This window comes from Galeopterus variegatus, unplaced genomic scaffold (genome assembly GCF_000696425.1).
Source record: "Galeopterus variegatus unplaced genomic scaffold, G_variegatus-3.0.2 Scaffold2258, whole genome shotgun sequence".
Classification (NCBI taxonomy): Eukaryota; Metazoa; Chordata; class Mammalia; order Dermoptera; family Cynocephalidae; genus Galeopterus; species Galeopterus variegatus.
Window position 1 is genome coordinate 50,741 of NW_007728369.1, and position 22,473 is coordinate 73,213.

At 36.9% G+C, this 22,473-nt stretch overlaps 1 protein-coding gene across 4 annotated transcripts in view; it reads right to left on the minus strand.

Moving 5' to 3' along the window:
- Positions 1-22,473, minus strand: part of HERC3 (HECT and RLD domain containing E3 ubiquitin protein ligase 3) — a 110,081-nt gene that overhangs the window by 30,355 nt on the left and 57,253 nt on the right. For 2 of the 4 annotated variants that reach the window (XM_008581078.1, XM_008581081.1), the window contains exons 11-21: positions 20,559-20,683; positions 18,950-19,009; positions 15,603-15,714; positions 15,006-15,195; positions 13,065-13,228; positions 12,838-12,951; positions 5,674-5,697; positions 5,493-5,582; positions 4,035-4,205; positions 2,237-2,380; positions 1,143-1,309 (exon numbers count right to left, since the gene is read on the minus strand). In XM_008581078.1, the coding sequence (XP_008579300.1) occupies positions 1,143-1,309; positions 2,237-2,380; positions 4,035-4,205; positions 5,493-5,582; positions 5,674-5,697; positions 12,838-12,951; positions 13,065-13,228; positions 15,006-15,195; positions 15,603-15,714; positions 18,950-19,009; positions 20,559-20,683 (1,361 nt within the window). The remainder of the gene's footprint in view (positions 1-1,142; positions 1,310-2,236; positions 2,381-4,034; positions 4,206-5,492; positions 5,583-5,673; positions 5,698-12,837; positions 12,952-13,064; positions 13,229-15,005; positions 15,196-15,602; positions 15,715-18,949; positions 19,010-20,558; positions 20,684-22,473) is intronic. The other 2 variants (XM_008581079.1, XM_008581080.1) reach the window with 2 other exon arrangements.

Here is a 22,473-nt window from a genome sequence, read left to right on the forward strand (position 1 = left end):
AGAGGTGTGATAGTCTCATTTCCAGAGGGTACCTTAGAGACACTTCCTCTAGCTCCACCTTAAAATAGGTATCCTTTTTCCATAAAAGGGGGATGTTTCCTCCTGTTGAAGCTGTCTTTTTATATACTTGATCAGAGAAATTCAAGAATAAAAGGGGATTTAAGAGCCATAAAGAGAATAACATAAAAACATGGCTCCACTACTTTGGAAAACAGTCTGGCAGTTCCTCAAAAGGCTAAATATAGAGTTACCATATGACCCAGCAATTCCACTCCTAGGTATATACCCAAGAGAAATGAAAACTATGTCTAGTTTGTGCACAAACGTCCATAGCAGCACATTCATAACAGCCAAAAAGTGGAAACAACCCAAATGTCCATCAACTGATGAATGGATTTTAAAAAATGGTATATTCATACAATGGAATATTATTTGGCAATTAAAAAAGTAAAATATTGATACATGCTATAAGATAGATGAACCTTGAAAACATGCTGAGTGAAAGAAGCCAGACACAAAGGATCACATATTGTATGATTCCATTTATATGGAATATCCAGAATAGGCAAGTCTATAGAGGCAGAAAGTAGATTAGTGGTTGCCTAGGGCTGCTGGATGAAGAGATGGGGATAAAATCAAAGGAGCACCAGGTTGTTTTTTGGGGTGAAGAAAATATTCTAAAATTCATTGTGGTAATGGTTACACAACTCTGTGAATACACTACATACAGGTCACTGATTTGTATGCTTTAAATGGGTGAATCGTATGGTATTAATATCAATACAGTTTTTAAAAAGTCTCCCTTTTCAATCGATACTCTCTCCCCCTGTTATCTCCGGACCAACACAAGTCTCAATGTCCTACTTTCTGTTCAGGATAGGAAAGCAAAGATTATTTTGTATTCCTGGATGGCTATGACCTCTCTTTTCCTTTTTTTTTTTCTCTGCCCTTAGTGACATAGGCAATGTTTCAAGCAAGTAGCTGTGTAGCTATGTCTTAAGACAAAGCATACACAACAGAGTGTAATCATTGGGTTTAATAAGCCCAAATTTGTATGTATGGTATTGTCAACTTTTAATCCCTATTCCAGAGGTAGCCAGAACTGTTCCCAAACCAATCTGCCTATCTTTTTAGCTTTGTACCTTCCTTCAGTAGGTGACAGCTCCTTTAAGTCTTCCAAGCCCGGCTTTACGTTCAGTAACTTCTTGTAGAGAGCCAACGGGAAGTGGAGATCAACCACAGTGGAGTTGTAGATAGCTAGTCCACAGGTTATGCCAATCAAGTGAAACCAATTGTGCTCTACAAAACACTTTTTAGGACATATACAAATGTGTTAAAAAGAAATGCAGTTTTTGCAAGTGTCAAAACATTCTACCATTTACCTTAAAATACCTTCATTATAAAAGAATAAAGATCTCATTAATATTTAGTTATCTTCTGAAGCAGAGAAACATCCCTGACAAAAGCTCAATTATCCCCAAAGGATGCACTGTAGACAATGTTAAGCATTTACAGCTGCTCATCTGGTGATACAGAGAACAGCTTAGTTATACAGAGCCATGCTGTCCAATAGAACTTTCTACCATGATGGAAACATTCTATTCTATGCTGTCCCATATGCAGCCACTAGCTAAATTGTCTACTGACCACTTGGATGCCTAGTACAACCAAGTAAATAAATCTTAAATATCATCTAACTTTAATCAAATAAATTTAAATATAAATAGCCACATGTGGCTAGTGCGAATCTTTAGAGATAGTGCAAATCTAGGGAGAAAATTCTGGTAGGAAAAAAACTAAATTACAGCCTGGTTGAAATCAGAACGTCTTTTAAAGCATAGCTCTCCTACTAAATTTTCAAAAATATAGTATGTGTATGTGCATGTGTTTGTATTCATACATATTATCACTGTTATTAAAATAAGACATATTTGACTACTGACTTCCCACATGTCATAAAACCTATGTCTGTATAACACAGTGCTCCTCTCTTACCCATCATGGATAACAATACCTGGATCCTACCTTCTAGAAATGGAAATAGGGCTGATGGCTGACAAAATGCACTATGAAATCTTAGCAACAGGTGAAAAATGAAGACCAGATTCATGACTGAGACATTTTAATTTATAATCTTTGTTATGCTCCCCTTTGCAAAGTTAGAAGTCGGGAGATTGGTCTGACAACAAAAAGAAAGTTTAATTCAATCCATCTGTTTGTGACATCATTAACTCACCGTATCTGAAAACCACAAGAGGCTTGAATCCTGATAGTAGGTAAACATTCCATAGATGGGATTCAAAAGTTCTTTTAACAGCAAAAGAAAGAACTCCTTTGTAACACCACCAGCATCCACTGCTTCTTCACCGTCAAAGATTACCTTAAAATAATGAAATAGAATTTAAACTTCAGGGAAACCTATGGCAAGTTTCATCTTTTATCCGCAGATTCTTTTCTAAAGTCAGGACAAAGACAGGAAGACATAACAGAATATAACCGATGCAGTCGAAGCTGCAAGGTGTATCTGCTGATTATTGCTGGTAGTATACATTTTTATCAAGGTGCTCATAGATACACACAATTTTTAGTAGGTGCTTCAAGGGATACAAAAGGAAGTCAGAAATTTATGACATTCACAGAAAGTCTACCATCTACTGCAGGGCAGTAAGACAAACATAAAAGAAGCAATTAGAGAATACATTTTATTTTCAGAGCCAAATTTATAATGAGAGGTAAACATTATGGGACACAGATAAAAGCAATGATTAACTTGAGTAAGGAAACACTTTCTGGAAGAAATCCTTCTCAGTAGGGTTCTTGAAGTTACTGATGCATGTGTAAGGGAAGAGGACATTCTAAGCAGACACAGACATGGGCTTCCTAAGGGCTGTAAACAGGCATGTTGGACCCATAATGGTTATTAAGAGTAACAACTACAGCAAACCAACAAATGACATCAAGGTTATTACATGCCAGCACTTAAACACCATAAACCTAAACCTCAGAACAGCCTTATACATAGGGATTACTATTATTATCCCCATTTTACTGATAATGGATCAGGCACAGAGCTAAAAACAGCATTTAATAAAGCTTATACTTGTGACTGTGTTCAAGGCTGCCCTGAGCAGGGCAAGAGTAAAGGTGGGATCAGATAATAAGACTTTGATTACACAGATGCCAGCAGAAAACTTAACTCAGACATGCTACAAAGCAAGAACTGCATCATCTGAATTACTGATCGAAAACAAGAGGCAAAAATAAATGCAATATCAAAAATATAGCATAGAAGTTCTAGGGAGAACAACCTGGCAGATTAACAGATCTGATGCTACTTAGTAGAAATTTTGGAAAGGGTAACAATATTATGGAGATAATTAGCTCAGTTCCTTTCTATTAACATTTCTAAAACTGGACCTTATAACGTGATTGAAATAGAGATATAGAAGTCAAATGAAGGAAAAGATGAACTACTTTAGACAATTTCAAATAATTCACTAAATATTTCTAAAACACTTACTGTGTACCAAGCATTGTATCAAGCCCTGGTGATACAGTAAGTAGTAATACAAACACTCATGGTCTATGGGTACTGACAATTATGCATTATGATACAACAGCCTCCCAAGTGATTTCACTACCTTCCCATCTTCCTGTTTTACTTTATTTCTTTTAAATTTTGACATCCAAAATCTTCCTATATGATAGCTTAATAGTTCTTCCCAGTTCAAGCTTTAGTTTTTGTTGCTGTTTGCTTGTTTTGGGTAGGGCTGGAGCAGGTACACCAAAGACAGCAGAAGCAGACAAAGAAAGCCCTATAATCCCCCAAACAATCCACTGGCATTTTTATCTGATGTTAATGTTATGTTCTGTTTGGTGATTTGACAGAAGAAGGTGATTAAATTCTTGTAAAATGATGAAACAAATAATGAATGGCTGCACTCCACAATTTTAGTAAGATCTTTGCTGCTTCATCAATACTGTTCAAAGAAAACCGATGAAGGTATTTAGAGGAATATACTGAAGAAGCTCACTTTGAGAGGCTTTTTCAAATCAATATCAGAATGAATGCTCAGCTCTCTTAGGGCATCTCCAACGAGGTTGTTCCTGCGAACGTGAAGGACCAGGAAGGGGCTTCTGGCCAGCAGAGGCTCCAGGGTGAGAAGCATGAAGACATTCTGCAGGTTGGCTCCGTTGACCGCCACCTGGATCAGCACACCCAAGAACACAATTACTCAGAGAACACCTGTGAGTGGGGAGAGCAGTCAGCTGTGCCCTGGCACCTGGGGGTGGGGTGCTGGGCTGCATCTCCATTTGATCCTTTTCTTCCCTCTTAGCTTTCATAGATTTTCTAAATTACTTCTGTTTATACAGCACACAAGTCTTTCTAATCTGGACTCAAAGAGATTAACTGAAACAGTTTATGAATCATATGACCTATAACCAGGTCCAGAAAAGTGACTGAGCTTAGCTGATTAAGACTAAAATAATACCATACTTGAAACATGATAGAGAGTGGGTAAAATCCATGACTTTCAAAACGGCAGAAGAAGAAACCTAATTACCTAATAACTAAGGATTTTTATTCCTTGACAGATGTTCATTTCTCTGGGAAACCTTAAGAAAGATACATCATGGATATTATCACTATGAAAACAGACATATGAGGATACTTCATAAAGACTGAAAAAATCAGAATTAAAAGATAATACAAATCTTTTCATGAGCTTTTTGAAGTACACTTGGATATGTATAGATAAATGGGGGGGAGAGAGAGAGAGAGAGTGGAATGAAGTTATATATCCCACCAAAAGTAGGAATTGGTAGATTTGGATTAATAATTCACAAAGGTCTTTGTAGACTTGTCATAATAAAAATGTGTATTTAAATAAACTAGTAAACAAATCTCTATAACTTAAGTTTTTATTCAGTGAAGAATTACCAACCTCCATTTAATTCTCTTTCTCTATGTCGGGGTCAGCAAATTATGGCCCCCACAGACGAAATCCAGCCTACTGCCTGTTTGTGAACAGCTCGAGCTAACAATGGTTTTTACATTTTTAAATGGTTGAAAAAAAAATCAAAGGATGAATAACATTTCACCATGTGAAAATTATATAAATTCAAATTTCAACATAAATAAAGTTTTATTGGAATACCACAATGCTCATTCATTTACATTTTGTCTATTGTTGCTTTTTTGTGCTAAGAATTGAATAGTTGTGTAACAGAAAGCATACGGCCCACAAAGCCTAGAATATTTACTATATGGCCCTTTACAGAAAATGTTTGCCAACCGCTGATCTATATAAATGTGCATTCACATGTGTGTTATACCCCTATTCAACATAAAATTACTTAAAAAATTTACAGCAGTTCTAAAAGTTATAAGGAATTTCACCCAAATACACTTTCTCCTATTAGAAAAAATTACAACTGAATGATGAGAGAAACATAGAAAGAAAAGGAAATAATATTTTAAAATATGATACCTGCATCTGTAGTTCAGCATCAGTCTGTAACATTTTGGTCTTGGCTTGGGCATCAAAGATGAAAGGGTAGGAACAAAGTGTTACAGCATCCTAAAATAAAATGTATTATTGGCAGTCTTGTAGTATTCCACAGACAATACTGCTGGAAAAATAATAAGTAAATTTTTAAAAAATCATTTACCTGTATTATAGATGGTCTAGTCTTCTGTGTAAAGAAAAATAAAAATCCTCTTACTTGGATTGCAAAACCTGAGTTTTTAACCCCGCCAAAATGTAATGTTATGTAAATAACAAAACATAAAGCCCATCTGACTATTTGGCCATGGAACTAACACCATTTGAATGGCTGACTAGATTTCGATGAAATAGATGTTTTGATGGACATAGACTGAGAAAAAGAGCAAAAACAATTTTAAAAAAAAATTCTAAAGGACCATTAAAGGCCATTTCACTAACTTTCATAGTTTACAACATTAATAGAATTCTGTTTTATGAGAAATCTTATTCCAAAACAGCTTTACAACTTTGACTTTAGAGGTTAATTTTGTTGGGTAAAGTGGGTAACACAAATTACATTTTATTTGTTAGCATGCTGCACCTTCCTTTCTCTCACACACACACACACACACACACACACACACACACACACACACACATTGTTACTCAGAAGAAACCTAACATTTAAAAATAATTTCAAGTGCTTCTATAAAGTACTTTATCTAGTAAGCTGTCCCTGGCTCAGCACTCAGACCAGTGATTGGCCTATAGATGGCATCCCATCAATATATGAATGAATCTGTGGATAAACTTTTGGAGGAAGGTAGTAAAGGGAAATAAATACAACCACAATGAAGCATATCTAGGAGGTATGTTAGAGTTTCATTTACCAGAAAAAAAAAAGGAAATCTACTCTAAAAGTTTTTGTTTGGTTGTATAACATTATTAATTAACTTAATAGAAACCCACGCCCCCCCCCAAAAAAAAAATCAACAATATAGATCATGTTGGTCTGTAGCAATATTTCTCAACCAGAAAACCAAGAATTTATTCTCTGAGATCCTGAGAGTGCTATATGAATTCTTTTTTTTTTTTTTTTGGCTGGCCGGTTAGGGGATCTGAACCCTTGACCTTGGTATTATTAACACCACCCTCTAACCAACTGAGCTAACTGGCCAGCCTGAATTTTTAAAAATGATATCCTAAACAAAATTAATGAAAACACATTCTGAATGACCCCTTATAATAGTGTGTTCCCACACAATTCACATTTATTTTAATGACTGCATTGATGCCAATTAACTAATTGGACAATTACTTAATGGTCCAAGGGTCATAAGAAAAGAACGAATCAGTCTTTGCATATAAATGCTGCACTTGCAACAGGGAAAAGGCCAGTGCAGACCTGGCTAATTGCATAAAAATGGTTTAATAGCAGTTGAAAGGAGAAAAGAAAGTTGAGTCATCCCAGGCAGATAGAGGTGGAAGTGCAAACAAAAGAAACAAACAAACAAAACCCACAATAAAACAGCACTATGCAAAGTTATCTCCTAGTCTAGGAAACCACAAAAGATACTATTGTTGTGGGGAAGTGAGCTTACAACTGGTGCCAATATTCAGAATTTCCTAATCTTCTTCTCAGATTTCTAGATCAGTTTAAGCACTATTTGCTTATTCTCAATGGAAAAGAAAAATCTTGAATGTGTTGATATATAAAGCAAGATAAAGTTTCTAACGCTTTAAATGTAAAAGTGACTGTGGAAGAAGACAGCAGTGACTACAAAAACAGTTGTGGCATTACAGAGTCCCAGTATATATACCTAGTATTTTAAAGTACTGTACTGGTACTTTTACCTTATGGTTATTCCAGACATTGAAGAGGGTTAGAAATCTTGATTCTCATTTCATTTTTAGAATAGGGTTTTTAGGTAAATGCATGTATGGGACAAAAGTTCTCGGTTAGGAGACAAGTCTACAGATAGCATGGCAATGGCCCATTTAATCAATTCTAAATAATGTTGATTCTCATTTGATTTTTAGGTAAATTCATGTAAAGGACAAAAGTCCTTGATTAGGAGACAACAGTCTACAGATAGTGTGGCAACAGCCCATCTAATCAATTCTAATCACTGCTTAGGTATGGGATTGTATACTTTAATGATTTTAGAGCTAACAGGTGGTTGTCATACCAATCCTGTAAAGAGATTTTAAGAATCGCTGAAGGGAAAGATGTGAAAAAATGTTTGCTAGGGGCAAGCTGTCTGTTGGTGGAAACTTTAGCGATAATTATGCTTAGATTTAATCATAAGAATGTAACTTTGCTTATATCATTTGAGGAGAAGTTATATTTTAGATAATGATCATAATCTGACCAACTTAGCTTTTCATAAGTTGTACTTTGGAATGTCATGTTAATTTTACTGATGTTACTAATTTCCATTGTTTAAGCTATACTTAGCCATAGATAACTTTTGTCACACTCCCCAGGTCTTTGTGTCCTTTTGAAATGATTGAATCAACTGATTTTTCTTGTGAAACTTCCTAGTCTTGACAATAAAAAACAGAAGCTAACTTTGAATTGGGGCTGTACCCAGTTTTCTCCTTCTAACAGAGGAGATGGTGAGGTGCAGTCCCTTTGGGCTTCTCATTGCATTCATGTTGCTTTGAGTAATCCTTTTTTGCATCTCCGTTACACAGTGAGAAGTGTAACAAGACATTAATCAAACAGCAGTTTTGTCTGTATTTCTCACTTCTCTCCAGTCCAACTCCCATTCTCTCTCCCATTAAAGATTTCTTTTAAAAGCTTTCTTTCTTTCTGGTGCTCATTTACACATCTTCTGTATACTTGTAGATTAAGAATCAGAGCTGAGGGCTGGCCTGTTAGCTCCATTAGTTAGAGCATGGTGCTGATAACACCAAGGTCAAGGGTTCAGATCCCCATACCAACCAGCCACAAAAATAAAAGAATAAGAGCTGAGTCTCCTCCTGTTCCTCCTACTTTCCTAGTCAACCTTTGAAAACAAAGGCATTCCAAAGACAGGCCAAGCTGATCATTAACCTATGCTCTTGCTTAAAGAAGACTGCATTATACATGTACATTACTCAGGGGTCCAAGTCAGGTATTTTTTTTTCCTTTTTGTCTTTTTTTTCGTGACCGGTAACGGGATCGCAACCCTCGGTGTCGCGCCCGTACCGCGACCGGCAACGGGATCGCAACCCTCAGTGTCGCGCCCGCACCGCGCTCAACCAGTGAGTGGACCGGTCTCTATATGGGATCCGAACCCTCAGCAGGAGCGCCACAGCGCTCCCAAGTGCCACACTCTACCGAGCGCGCCACCGGGCCAGCCCCCAAGTCAGGTATTTTAATGTTCCAGTGATGCTTGGTTGAGATTATTGTTGAGTTTTTCCCCAGAAAATAATAACACTATCCTCTTGATAACATCAAGAGTTTGAAGCTCACCAGACCATCGACCACAGACTCCATGACACCAGAAACCCTGCCCATCATGGAACCCTAGCATCTGATTCTACCCACCTGCTAATCCCATGACTCCACCCCTCACTACCTCTTTGCATGCACCTGCACTCCTTCCCTCCCTTTAAAAACACTAAACTTTAGTCAGCTGAGGTGGCAGGCTGATAACTGTTCTCCTTTTTTCCCAGCCATGATAAAATCCTTCTTTCCAGCACTACTTCTGTCTTACTGATAGGCTCTTGGTGCAATGAGCAACCAAACTCAATTACGTCTTTACAGCTTGGTCATCCCACCTCAGCTGACCCCTCCCCCACCCCAGAGGTGAAAGAATCCTATTTTGGAAGCAAGCTGATCTTTCTACTAGAGAAGGGAAGAAGTTAAATTGAGTGCAGGATCACCATTCTCTCAGTTCAGTGGGCTGGCTGGAAAGAAATCCACAATTGCCTTAGTTATCCAAGGCCAAAGAGATGGTGCCCAGAGTGGGTAGTCTAGAAATGGTCCCAGGCGAGCCACCAAGGCAGGCAGGAAGATACTGAAGCCTGACAGAATCAAGGTGCCAGCTCTAAAGTAGGCAAAGGAGGGATAAATATTCAGTCAAAGAAGCTACAGATTTATATGAAGCTCTGTTTATATGTCCATAAATTTTTAATGTCTGAGTTTTTGTATTTGAAATATAATAATTTAATTTCACTGTTTTTTATCTTTTGAATGTTGAATATTTAGAAATTGTATTCATACTGGCATTTCAGTATCATGTGAAATAAATCTGAATGATTTGGGGCTTCTAATGTTATCCTTAACCATCCCTAACCTAGAAGGATGCATATGAACTGATCACCTCCTGAGAGGCTGCTTGTCCTGGGCTATCCATTCGCCAAAAATGAGTCCCACAAACTTCAAACTAGCAAAGTACTGGTGGGCCATATTTCAAGTGCCCCTGGCTGAAATGGGATTACACTGTGACCTAAGTTCCTTTTTTGAAGAATATGGAATAGAAGCAATGAATAAACAAATGGTACAGAACTGAAGAAGTGGGAACATCCTTTTTTTAAAACACCAAGTCAACCTTTCCTACACACAGCTAGGACTGGGGTCGGAGGCACTGCACAACCCCCTGCAGTGCTGGGGAGGAAATACTGCCTCCCTTGCCTTAGGGTCTGCCTTGTTTCCCACGTGTATAACACTGGTACTCAGAGCCAAAACACTGTTCCTGTGTCCTGTACCTTGTCTGTCATGCAGTAACATGTCAGACTTCTTTTTTTTTTTTTTTTTTTTTTTAAGATTTATGTTGTGTCACTGACTTCCTCACTTGTGCTGCCCTCTGTGGGTGCCATCTGGTTTTCAAGTGTAGATGATGGCAGGTTATTAATTAAAATAAACAAACCACTACCGCCTCTTCTTTAAAATGAGCAAAATCAGCCACTTTTGAATGTTCCTTCTGCACAAAGGTGTTATAAGCCCTTTGTAATTTCTTTTTCCCTGCTGCCTGTGTACTGAACTAAACATTTTGCAAAGGTAGACAGCACATCCCCCCCAATACATGTCTCCATTTTTAGTGACTAGCCAGTAGATGACATACATCCGGTGCTCAAGAACTGCTTAGTGAAAAATTTTATTAAGGATTCGTTATATGTTAAGCACTCAGCTAAGTAAGGCCTTTCCATGCTTTCTCCCATTTACATCTCATAATACTGTTGTAACTCTCATTCACAAATGAGAATGCTAGCTTACAGAAATTAAACTTGTCTAAGGCCATGGCCACTAGACCAGAAGTGAGACTTGAGCACAGTTGTCTTGACTGGAGCCCGTGCTCTCACTATATGCTGTACTGCCTTAGCCAGTAACAAACTAAAAACCAACACAAAAAAGTCCATTTATTTTTCATTATTATTATTTAAAAGTGGTTAAAATAAAGAAAAAAAAATATATGAACTGGCTTAAGCACTTTAAGTTAAAATCCAAGATATCAAGAAATTTAAACTTCAATTTCTAATAGCTTTGTACCTTATTCTCATACAACAGAAAAATTCCACAGAAATCACAAAAGGTCACACTCATTTCATCTATTTTTTTATATTTCTGTAATAACTTCCTTAATTACTGAAGAGAAAATGAGCATCTATTACTCAAGACCTGATTCTCAAATGTTAAGAGAAAAACTATAAAAAATTGTGAAAGTTGCTTCCATGCAGAGACTGCAGTCTCTGAATCTAGATTTTAACATGAGCAATTTCTTGTTCAAGGTCAAAAAAGAATTAGAGTTTGTGAGAATTATTTTACTCAGCATCAAGTCACAGAATGAGTAGATTAGAAGTCAGACGAACTGGCTTTTATAGCTAACTGAGTTGGTGAAACAATTGATTAATTTCTCTGGGCCTCCATTTCCTCACCTGGAAACAAAGCATTTAGCCTAAATTATTCATTAGGCTTATTTCAGCTCTTAACATTTTATTATTCAATGAATAATTATCACAAATTGATAAAACAGAAAATCTTATCTTTTTACAATTTCTAAATTCAAAGGTGAAAGCAGAGTTCATTGCTAGCCCCCATGTTAAATTTCCCATGTCAACACATTTAGAACACTCTAATTTTTATTGAAAATTATTTTGTTTTTTCAGGTTAAAATATTATTAAAAATAACAACATTGTATCGATTTTTTTAAATTTCTAGAGAAAAAATACAACATTGTGTCTAGCACTGATCATCTATTATTTGAAAAAGAAAATAATCTTGTTTAGTTAAATAAACCTATTTAAATGCCTTGTTTTTGGAGACCACTGCTGACCTCCAAAAACCCTACAGGGAAAATATCACCCTAATGCTGGTTATGAATCTGCTTAAACTGGCAAGGAATCACCTCAGATGTACATGGCTTTACTAAACACAATAACCAAATTCTCATTCTGTGTTCTGACATAACTCAAATTTACACATACTCCACAGACTGGGATCCTAAAGAGCCTTGTATACATCCCAGGCCAGTCTGCACTCAAACTGAGCACTTCCTGTCATGCCAGAGCGGGTAGGAAGGAATCCACAGTCCCTTGAATGGCATATCTAACATACGGTGGGAGCTGGGTCAGGGATGTGTGACATTTTTACACACATATTCCTAAGTCATAGGTGGCCTACAGGGTCCAGGCAGCTAACATAATCTGACTGAAGCAGCTGTCAGAAAACAAGAACTAGCAAATGATCCTTTCCTCAACGCCAAGGATAAATCAATCTGCAATGGGAACCATGGTACACATAAGCCTCATCTAAAGAGCCACTACTGAACTCCAGCTAACTGGTGCCATCTGGGAAGACAGGTCACGTTGCCAGATCTTCCAAAATTCAAGAAAAGCTAAAAATTCATATTTTTGTGTATCTTTATTTCTTTTGTGATTTTAAAAATAACATAAAATTTTCCATCTTCACCATTTCTAAGTATACAGTTCAGTAGTGATAAATATATTCACATGGTTGTACAACAGATCTCCAGAACTTTTTCACCTTGCAAAACTGAAATTCTATACTCATTAAATAACAACTTCCCATTTCCTGCCTCCAACCCCCGGCAACCACCATTCTGCTTTCTGTTTCTATGAATTTGACTACTTTAAATACCTTGATTTTTTTAATGTTGGCAACTAATAAAATTTATAACATTCTTAATGACCACCCATTTATGACTCCTTATGACATTGGTGATTACTTAAAGTTCTTCAAAGTTTCCAGAATACGAAAACCAGCTGGATGAAAAACAGATATGACACTAACATCAAAGTCAAAGACAAATTAGATGTGCTCAGATATACTTTTCTTGTCCTGATCTGGACTCTGAAAAAAGATTAAAGCTTTAAGATATGCTTTACATGAATTCTTACCATCCCGGCTTGATGCAAGAACCACATGAGGTAGTCTTCCTGAATGTCCACGAGACTGGAAATCTCAGGAATGTAAAATGTATCATATTCCACATGCTTCACTTTAAGATTTACCTGATGAAGAGCAAAATAAGGACAACTAAACAGCTTTCCAGAGAACATCTCTGTAGGGCATTTCATCCTACCATCTATTCATTCCTCACCCCACTGGCTTCTCCTATGCTCACCTTATATAACTTCTCCAAGAGCTTGAGAGCTGCTGTAATATAATTGTTAAACAGTACAGGAATTAAGAATGTCTTTCTTCCCCTTAGTAGATAAAGGACTGCACCTTTATAGAGGTTTACCAGCTTCATAAAATATTTCGGGCATACCTGAGACCACCAGTTATCTTTAGAAAAAAAGAAAAGACATATTTCAACATGTAATCTTGAGCAAGTATTAATGTCTTCTGACTAGAAGATAAACATTAGTCTAAAATACAGTTTCCGAAAATTGACTTTAATTAGAATCCATTAAAACATTTCTGAAGAGTAGCAGCTGTACAAGAATCCCTGGTGCTTTTTTTTTTTTATAAAGCTTGATTGGATTTTTTTCAAAGACTCATTCTGAAGACTAATCTAAAAATTCAATTCCAAGGCAAGATACACACATTTTGGGCAGGAGTGAAGGTCTACTGTTTTAGTCCAAAAGGCATTCATATGTCCTAGTCCTTTCATCCCTGTTCTCAGCCACCACTTAAATCCTGCACCAGGGATGCAAAAGATGACATGCCCTAGAAGGAGCACCAATATGGCAACCAATCCCTTCCCTTCAAGCAGCATAATTAGTTGAAAACTACTATTTTTGTTTCTCACTAAACAATGCTTTCTCATACCCAGACAAGAAGATTATACCATTGGATTCTACTTTGTCAGAAATAAACTCAGCCATACTAAAATATTTAAAGAACAAGATAACATGATGTCTGAGATTTCCTTTAAAATATTCCAGCAAAAAAGAAAAAGGTTGATGGGGGGATGTGATAGATCAGATAAAAAGGGCAAAATATTGACAGCTATTGAATTTGTGTGATGGGTACCTGTAGTATTCTCTCTTCTTTGTGTACTTTCAAATTTTGATAATTAGAAGTTAAAAATAAATTAAGTGTAACATTAAACAATTCTGATCTCTTTGTGTTATCCAACCTAGAAAAATAAAAATTTTAAGAAAACCCAAAACTTAGAAATCAGGAAATATTTCTCCAGAGATTGCCATGTATCTGTTTCACATCTATTACAACACCTGAGAAAATGTGCTCCAAAAAGCTTTTGATCTTTAAAAAAAAAAAAAAAAAAAACTTGAGTACTAACACATTACTAGTGCTCTTATTACTATTTCTGTTGATTTTTTTTTTTCCACAAAGGTGGAAGCAATATGGAAAAGGCAGTATTTCACCCTCAGGAACACAGGTCTTTACTCATAGGGAGACCATACTCAAGTAACATCCCAGTCCACCTGGAACAGAAGTTACTGAGTTGCAACAAACACCTAAAAAAAAATTTACCAGGGGGAAAAAAAAAAGTAAAAAGCCAGGTGGCAGACTTTCTGCACTTGATTAATAAAAACATCTTAGGCGCTACTCCCATGAGAGACACTCTCCAATTCACTGAGGAACGGAAGGTTCTTATCTCAGCAAAGTGTCCGGAGCCTGCAAAAATCAGTGTGGACTCAACTGTCCTAAAAAAGAGAAACAAAACAAACATTTGGTAAGTCCCCATGAGGTCATTTTCTTCCTCTCCTTTTTTGGAGACCTCTGTATTACCAAAACTATTCATTTAATTCCCACCCCCTAAGTTAGGTATAGGAGAGAAACAGATGGACACTAATTTTTCAGGCACTACTAATTACAATGTGGGAGAAAAAAAATAGTTTAATGTTGAATAATCTAACGTCGTAAATACTTCAAAATCAACATTGATCTGGCATGAATTACTTCAAATAACCTAAATAATGGTTTAATTTGCTCAAGTGGCAAAAAGGGTTAGCTAGAAATTAATGGAAAGGAAAGAACTGTTTAAATGCTAAGGCAATAAACAGATTCTTGGCTCTCAATCTACTAAGAACCAGTGATCACACCAATAAAAAAATAAGCACAAAACCAGTGGTATTGAGTTTGGCAAATTCACCTAATACTTTGCTGGGGTTTGTATCCAGTCGCAGAATGGCCATAGCCAAGGGAATAGTTAACGTTACATAATACTTGGAATCCTGGAGCAGGGGAAACTCAGGTAGTATTAAATAGATTCTCATTGCTTCAACATCTGGTGGTGAACTCGACAACTGGGGGATCAGGCAACTTTCAAAGCTATTTAAAATCTGTACGAGAGAAAAAAGTAATGAGAAATTCAAACATAAATGAGACCTAGTTAACTTATATCTAAATTCATTAGCTATCGGATAGACTCTCAATTCTCATTCATTATGTACTCAGGACCTATATGAGCCAGGCACTGGTCTAGGCTCTCAGGACACATCAGTGATAAGAAAAGCCAAAGATCTCTGCCCATACAGATCTTATATTCTATAGGGACATTTCTTCAGAAAGATTTAAGCCAAAAAGAAAGCAAAAGGTAGGTCAAATTCCGAAAGTGAATATTGTACAAAGTTAAGATTTGTACAAGTCTCTCATTTTTTCATCTTACTGTCTTTTTCTCTTGAAAGTTGAATTATTTAATTCAAAAATGCATTTTTAAGAATGTACTTTGTAAATGCAAGAAACATACCTGTTCTAGAATCATGGAGTGCTGAGAGTTCATTAACTTCTCAAATAACACTCTAGTTGAGTTCAAGTCAATCCCAGGGATTTTGGGACTTGTTTTAAAATGTTCATCAATTCTAAACAAACGAAATCAAAAGGGTATGTAATAAAGAAAAACAAAGCAAACACTCTGATAGGAATTATAAACAGGTAAGCAAAATAGTTTGTCTTTATGGATCAGATTTAAATGTGATCTGGCAGATAAGATCCACAAAAAACAATCCCCTTTGGGGAAGCCCAACAAAATAAAACCTCACCAGACCCCCTTTCTCAAGATGATTTTAAATTTTCAAATATTTTCTCCTTCAAGTCAAAGTTCAAAGATCATCATTTCAAGTTGAGGCTCTCTTGAGGTTTATAAGCAGAGTATTATTTCTCTGATTTACTCATGTTTGTTGCCTTTTTCTGCAATTGCGGTACATTGAACTAGATGTAGATACAAAAAACATCCCCTGTGCAAACTGGCACACTCATAAACAAATGGTCAGTAAAAGCTCCTTGTTAAAAGCTTTTCTTAACAAAGTATTTAAGATGAAAATCAAATCTACAACAAATGCAAAGTTAATGTCTCTCTTAGTTAACAAAAGGGATAGAATTATATTCACCCAAGGCCTAATTTCACTGCTACTGTTTTTAACTTCCTAGCAACTAAATCATTTTTCTAACCTTAAAGTTTTAGCCTCTTAGAGACTTAAGAGAACATCTCTTTTAAATTCTTATTCTTGAACCTACCACATCTATTAATTTACAAAAGAGCTATCTATTTGCAAAACAGGCTTCTGTTTATGAGTAATGGACATGTTTAGACAACACCCTCTAACAGCAATGTTAAAATTTATGAAAACATAAGTAGAGTTTCTAACATTAAAAAAAATTCATAATTATATGTACTGGGATCCAAATGGTCAAATTAAGAGGAGTTGCTTTGTGGGATCTTTTGCTGCTGTTGTTGCTGCTGTTCTAAAAATAAATCTACCCAAGACATACAAATGAATTCTGGTCTTCCATATGTAACCTTCCATATGCTTAGATGTCCTTTCTGCTATGTTGTTAAGAAAAAAGAAAAATGCTTTATCTATATACATTTTTTTTCTTTGAGAAGGATCTACTGGAAGCAAAGTTTGGAAAGATTTTCTGAGGTACTGACTTTATACCTGGGTAGAAACAAGCTATGTAGGACACGAGCTGATTTGGGCTACTCTAAGGTAGCATCTCTCAAATAAAGTTCCTTTTCTCTAAGCATTTAGTGACCTATGTATGTGCTGCTTATCACACAGGGAAAAAGTGGGCCATAGAAATTATGTTTTCTGCTTCCTAAAATGTCTAATGTCTATATGTATTTATTGCTTGGTAATACTGGTCTTCATTTTGATTAGTTTCCTGGGATGCAACTTGTATAAGGTGGAGGAGGAGGCTTCTTGAAATAGCACATATGTCAATTTAAAAAAAAAAAAAAAAGGAAAAGCTTCACCCACAGCTCTATTGAATCCATGCTATTAAGAATGAATAACCCAACAAGTCTGACCAAGAGCCATTCCCAACCTTCATAAAAGCTATTCTTCTACTACAGAGTGTCTCAACTTTGGTACTAACTTTTGGGACTAGATAATTATTTGTTGGGCAGGTGGGACTGTAGATTTTGGCAGTATCTTTGACCCCTATTACTAGATGCCAATAGTACAGCCCTCCCTCATTGTAACAACCAAAAATTTCATCAGACATTGCCAAATGTCCACTAGGAGCAAAGTCACCCTGGTTGAGCTCCACTGCTCTAGGAGACCAACATCAGCATAAAAGGCTAATTAGTAAACATGAAAGAACCAAATGAGCTCATTCCAGCTGCCCTAATGATACAAGTAAATAACTTTGTAATCTCTAGCTGTAACTAAAGAGTTTCTAAAATGAGCTCTTGCAACTCAGTTAGGGACATATTTGGGAGGTGGGGGGCAGGATGACATTTAATTTTAGGTGTCAACTTCACTGAATTAAGGGATATCCAGATAGCTAGTAAAGCATTGTTTCTGGATATGTCTGTGAGGGTGTTTGTGGAAGAGACTGGCAGTTGAATCAGTAGACTGACCAAGGAAGATCCACCCTCATCCAATATAGGTGGGCATCATCCAATCAGCTGAGGGCCCAGATAGAACAAAAAAGACAAAGGAAAGGTGAATTGTCTCTCTCTCTTTCCTGGAGCTGGAACACCCTTCTTCTCCTGCCCCTGAACATCAGAACTCCATGTTTTCCAGCCTTTGCACTCTGAGACTTGCACAGTGGCACCCCCAGGTTCTCAGGCCTTTGGCTTCAGACTAAGAGTTACACCGTGGCTTCCCTGGTAATGAGGCCTTCAGATAAAGACTGATCCATGTTACTGGCTTCCCTGGTTCTACAGCTTGCAGATAGCCTATTGTGGGACCTCTCAGCCTCCATGATCATGTGAGCCAATTCCCATAGTAAATCCCCTCTCATTTCTCCCCCTACACACACACACACTCTCATACACACACACAAGGATACTTCAAAAATTTCACAGAAGAATTAAAATATTATATGAACCTCTCCATGAACTTTTTGTATTACTCTCATACACACACACACACAATTTGTCCCATTTCTCTGAAGAACCCTGACTCATACAGTGATAGATGGGGAGGGGTGGGACTCACACACAGAACTGAAGTCTAACTCATCTTGAGATCTCATTAGCCTGGTTACCGGCAGAAAAGGACTGAAAGATGATCAGGACTTAGGATCACCAAAGATCCAAATCCATCACAAGACATTCTGCTGCATCTGGTTCCTAAGGGGGATATTTGCAGAAGGGATGAGGCTAAGCAAAGAAGATTCTATTTACTATCTGGAAGTTTAGCCTCAAACATAATTTCCTGGTAAGCTGGGCTGGACCTGGAACTTATCCCTAAGATCACTCTTTTTGAGAAAAGAAAAAGCTATGGGAAAACAAACCAAAGAAACCAAGGAGATTATTTAAAGAATTAAGAATTTAAGAACAAATACTGTGCACATGACGGGGTTAACATTTTAGAATACCCTGAAAATCTTACATTTGATTACACTAATTTTTTCTGAGATATAGACTCTTTCTTTGATAACCGATTCTCTGCCAACCAGGCGTGAATCAGCACTGCCCTTCCTGATGTCCCCTCATTCATCATTATCAGGCATTACAATTTTTACGCAAAGCATCAGCTTCCACTAAATTAAGGCAAACTGCCATCAAAGAAAACAGAAGTCTTTCACAGCCTTTGCTGAGTATTTGTATCATATGTGGGTTTTTTAAGACTCTAAGTCACTTACTTTTTTTCAAGAAAACTTCCATTCCAACACGCTGCAGAAGATAATATCTGAACAACACCACTGGTCCAGAAAAAAAAAAAAAAAACAGGAGGAAGGAGGAAGGGAAGGCTTTAATGATTACAAATAAATGGTTGTTTAGGCATCAGCAATAGATTAGTCATCTATTCTAGGTTGTCATTAATAGCAGCTCTTTCTTACCCAGATGAAGCCTTGAAAAATGTACATTTGCTTTAGAGAAACAGTGTGTCGCATCCCAAAATGAACAAAAACTTAAGTTTTTCATTAAGTCATGTTAAAAAAAAAGAGTATCAAAGCTCCTGAAAGAAAAACTCGTATCCCTGATAATGATCTTGAACACTCTTCTAACACCAACCATCTAAGATACTCCCTACCTCACCTCCAAACACAAAAACAGAATAAACTCAAAAAAGAGAAGCCGAGCTTTTGTTATTTCCCAACACAGAAATTATCTTTGCAAATTAATAACCGAACAACCTTCTATTTTGTTGCCCATCTGAGAAAGAAACTAAAAATGAGTGAAGTGAGTGCTTATTTCTATTACCTGTTAAACAGGATCTGGGAAAACAGTTAGTTTCCAAGGACCCAGAGTGAAATTGCATGTCAGGAACACTGGATCATCTTATTTAACGTAAGGAAAAAGGAAGGAATGAAACAAATACAGGCTATGGCTGCATAAGGGATTGCAGTAACTTCTGTTAATCACAGGACTGGGTTCAGGAGAGATCTTTAGAGATCATTTCTTCAATTCTTTCATTTTATAAATAAGAAAACCAAGAACTAATGGTGAAGTGTCTACAGCTCCCCCACTCACCCCCAAACTAGCTTCTTCCCCTTCCCTGTTACCCTTCCAGCCTGAACTCCTTGGCAGAGCCACTCTAGGGTCAGAGGAATTCTGAGGCTGTGTGGAACTGCTCTAGGGCATTCCTAATGATCCCTCACTCAAAGATACTTCCTACAGTGCCTCCGTTTAGGGTCCCCCCATCCCCCCACAATCTATGTCATAAAGCAATATCTATTATGCACATTTCTGGGAATGATCATCCCTTAGTGCACAGAGTTTGATTTATTCATTTCCAAGAATCAGATTCTCTGAAGAAAAAAAATTGAAATGCTGAGGAAAGACAATGGAAATGTGTAAAAATGTGCAGAAAAAAAATTCTTCTTTAAGACTGAAATAAACTTGATAAAAGGCCTCAATCCTATTTATTGTATTTTTTTCTTTAACATTTCAATCATTTTGAATGAAAAATGCTAAAAAAAGAAACCTATTTGGGTTATATAATAACACTGAGATCTTGCAGCAGAAAGGCCAACTCAGGCCTCATCCATCAGGATTTTTAAAATCTTACACTGAACAAGGCAGGTTGAGGAATATACTCTGTGTGAGAATCTGGGAGCAATCCATTGTTATTTGGTGCTAAGAGGACCAAACACTGAAATACTTACAAAAAAAAAAAAAAAAGATTCTCTAAAATGTTAAACCTCATTTACATTCACAACATCAATATGGAAGCAGGGGAAAATCACTAAACTAGAAAATTCCAACATACTTTGGAAAAAAATAAAATATAGACAAGCATCCACATACTTGATTGTATTTGCATTGTTGTGTTCTGAGAGTTTTTGCCTCCAAACTGCTATGGTTTCATCATTTATTAAACTGGTATAATGTGCTTGATTCACAGTCCTGAAGTCAACAGCAGGAGAAGAATTCTGGAGAATTAAACATAATAGTAAAGAAGAGAAATTATGTAGCATAGATCTTTTCCTCTCTTCTTCTCCCCACATTCTCCATTTTGTGTTCTACTTATGAAGGGAATGCTGCAGTGCCTTGCCCAGATCCCCTCCCACACAGCTCATTCATTCCCTGAGCTGCTGGGAGTGCAGGCTCCTGACAGCTCACAGCTGGACTGCTCTCAAGGACTGGCCATAGCTATTGCTTCACCCCATCACACCAATGGCAGGTCAAAGTATGGTATAAAGGCCCAGACCCTTGCTTCGACTCAGGACTGGCTGAAGGGCCCTCCAACTTCAGAGCTCCCCATGGGATTGCTGAGGCCTCCATCACAAGTGAATTGCATTTCAGCTTCTCCCTTTGCCCAATTCTGCCTCCTTCATCCCTAAATAGATGTTCTCCTGGAGACCACTCCCCCCAAAAAACTTTGAGTCTCAGAGTCTTGTTTCCCAAAGAAACCAACTCAACACCACTTTTCCAGACTTCTTTCCAATTTGCTTTGAGTCACCACACTATCAAAATTTTTAAGGTATTAGTCATTTGCCCTAAGGGTTCACCAAACTCCAACAAAATGTGTTATAAAAAAGATTTTAGTTATAATCTATATTGCAAATAACTTACTAAAACTTAATGCCTCTGAATTTCTTGCTCCAAGTATATATCTATAAACTTAAAAGAAAAGTGACAAAAAATACATCAATAGCAGCCTTGAAAATTCCAAATGCTGCCTTACACTATACATCCTTTATTAGGTGAGATTAAAAGAATATAAGCACTTTCATTTTCTAAATTCCTTGTTTTCAACTTATTTTCCCCAAGTCCTGTTCTTGATTGAGACCTAAGAAAAAAGTTGACAGTGCTTTATACCTCCTACACTTATTATTAGTGTAGAAGAAAAAAGTAATATTAAAGCATTCATCCATCAATTCATAAGATCATCATTTTTTTCTCCTTTGCACCTTCACATAAAAACACAACTTTCAAAGTATATTTTCTTGGTTAGTTTTCCATAGTTGAGTTAAGATACCATTCATCATAGGGGAAAGGAGGAAGGCATATAATAAATCAGAGATATATGACAAAGTTTTTGATCATATGGTTCTTGATAACTAATCTACCAAAATGGCCACAGTCATCTAACGAGAGAATAAAAATTATCTTGAATTACATAGAGGAAACTCATAAGCAAAAGTGGACACTTGGGCACACACACAGATTGCCTCTCTTTTCATCCTGGTTTTAAAACTATTATTGTTATATAGATTTTAATTTTTTCCCCCATTCAAAATGGCAGCTGAACATCAACTCTAACACAAACTTACAATAAAATATAGACTTGGAACTATTTTCTCATTCTTCATTGCATGTCCAATAAACCACGATACCTTGGGTGAAGTACAATCTCAGAATCACTTAATGAACAGAGAAAAAGCATCATTTTTCTATGCCTTCTAATAACATACAGGCCAAAAAGGAAAACTTGCTCTAGGTCAGTGTTTTCCAACTTTGGCTGGACTTTGGCTTACCAGGGAAGCTTTTAAAAATTCTGATGGCCAAGTCACAGTCCAGACCAGTTAAATCAGACTCTCTAGAGGCGTCAGTATTTTTTAAAACTCCCACATGACTCTAATGGGCAGCCAAGGTTAAGAATTATTGTTCTAGGAAAAAGAGAATTATGTCACCTAGCAGTCTTTGAGACAGACAAGACACAGACAGACACACACACACACACACACACACACTCTCTCTCTCTCTCTCCCCCCCCCCC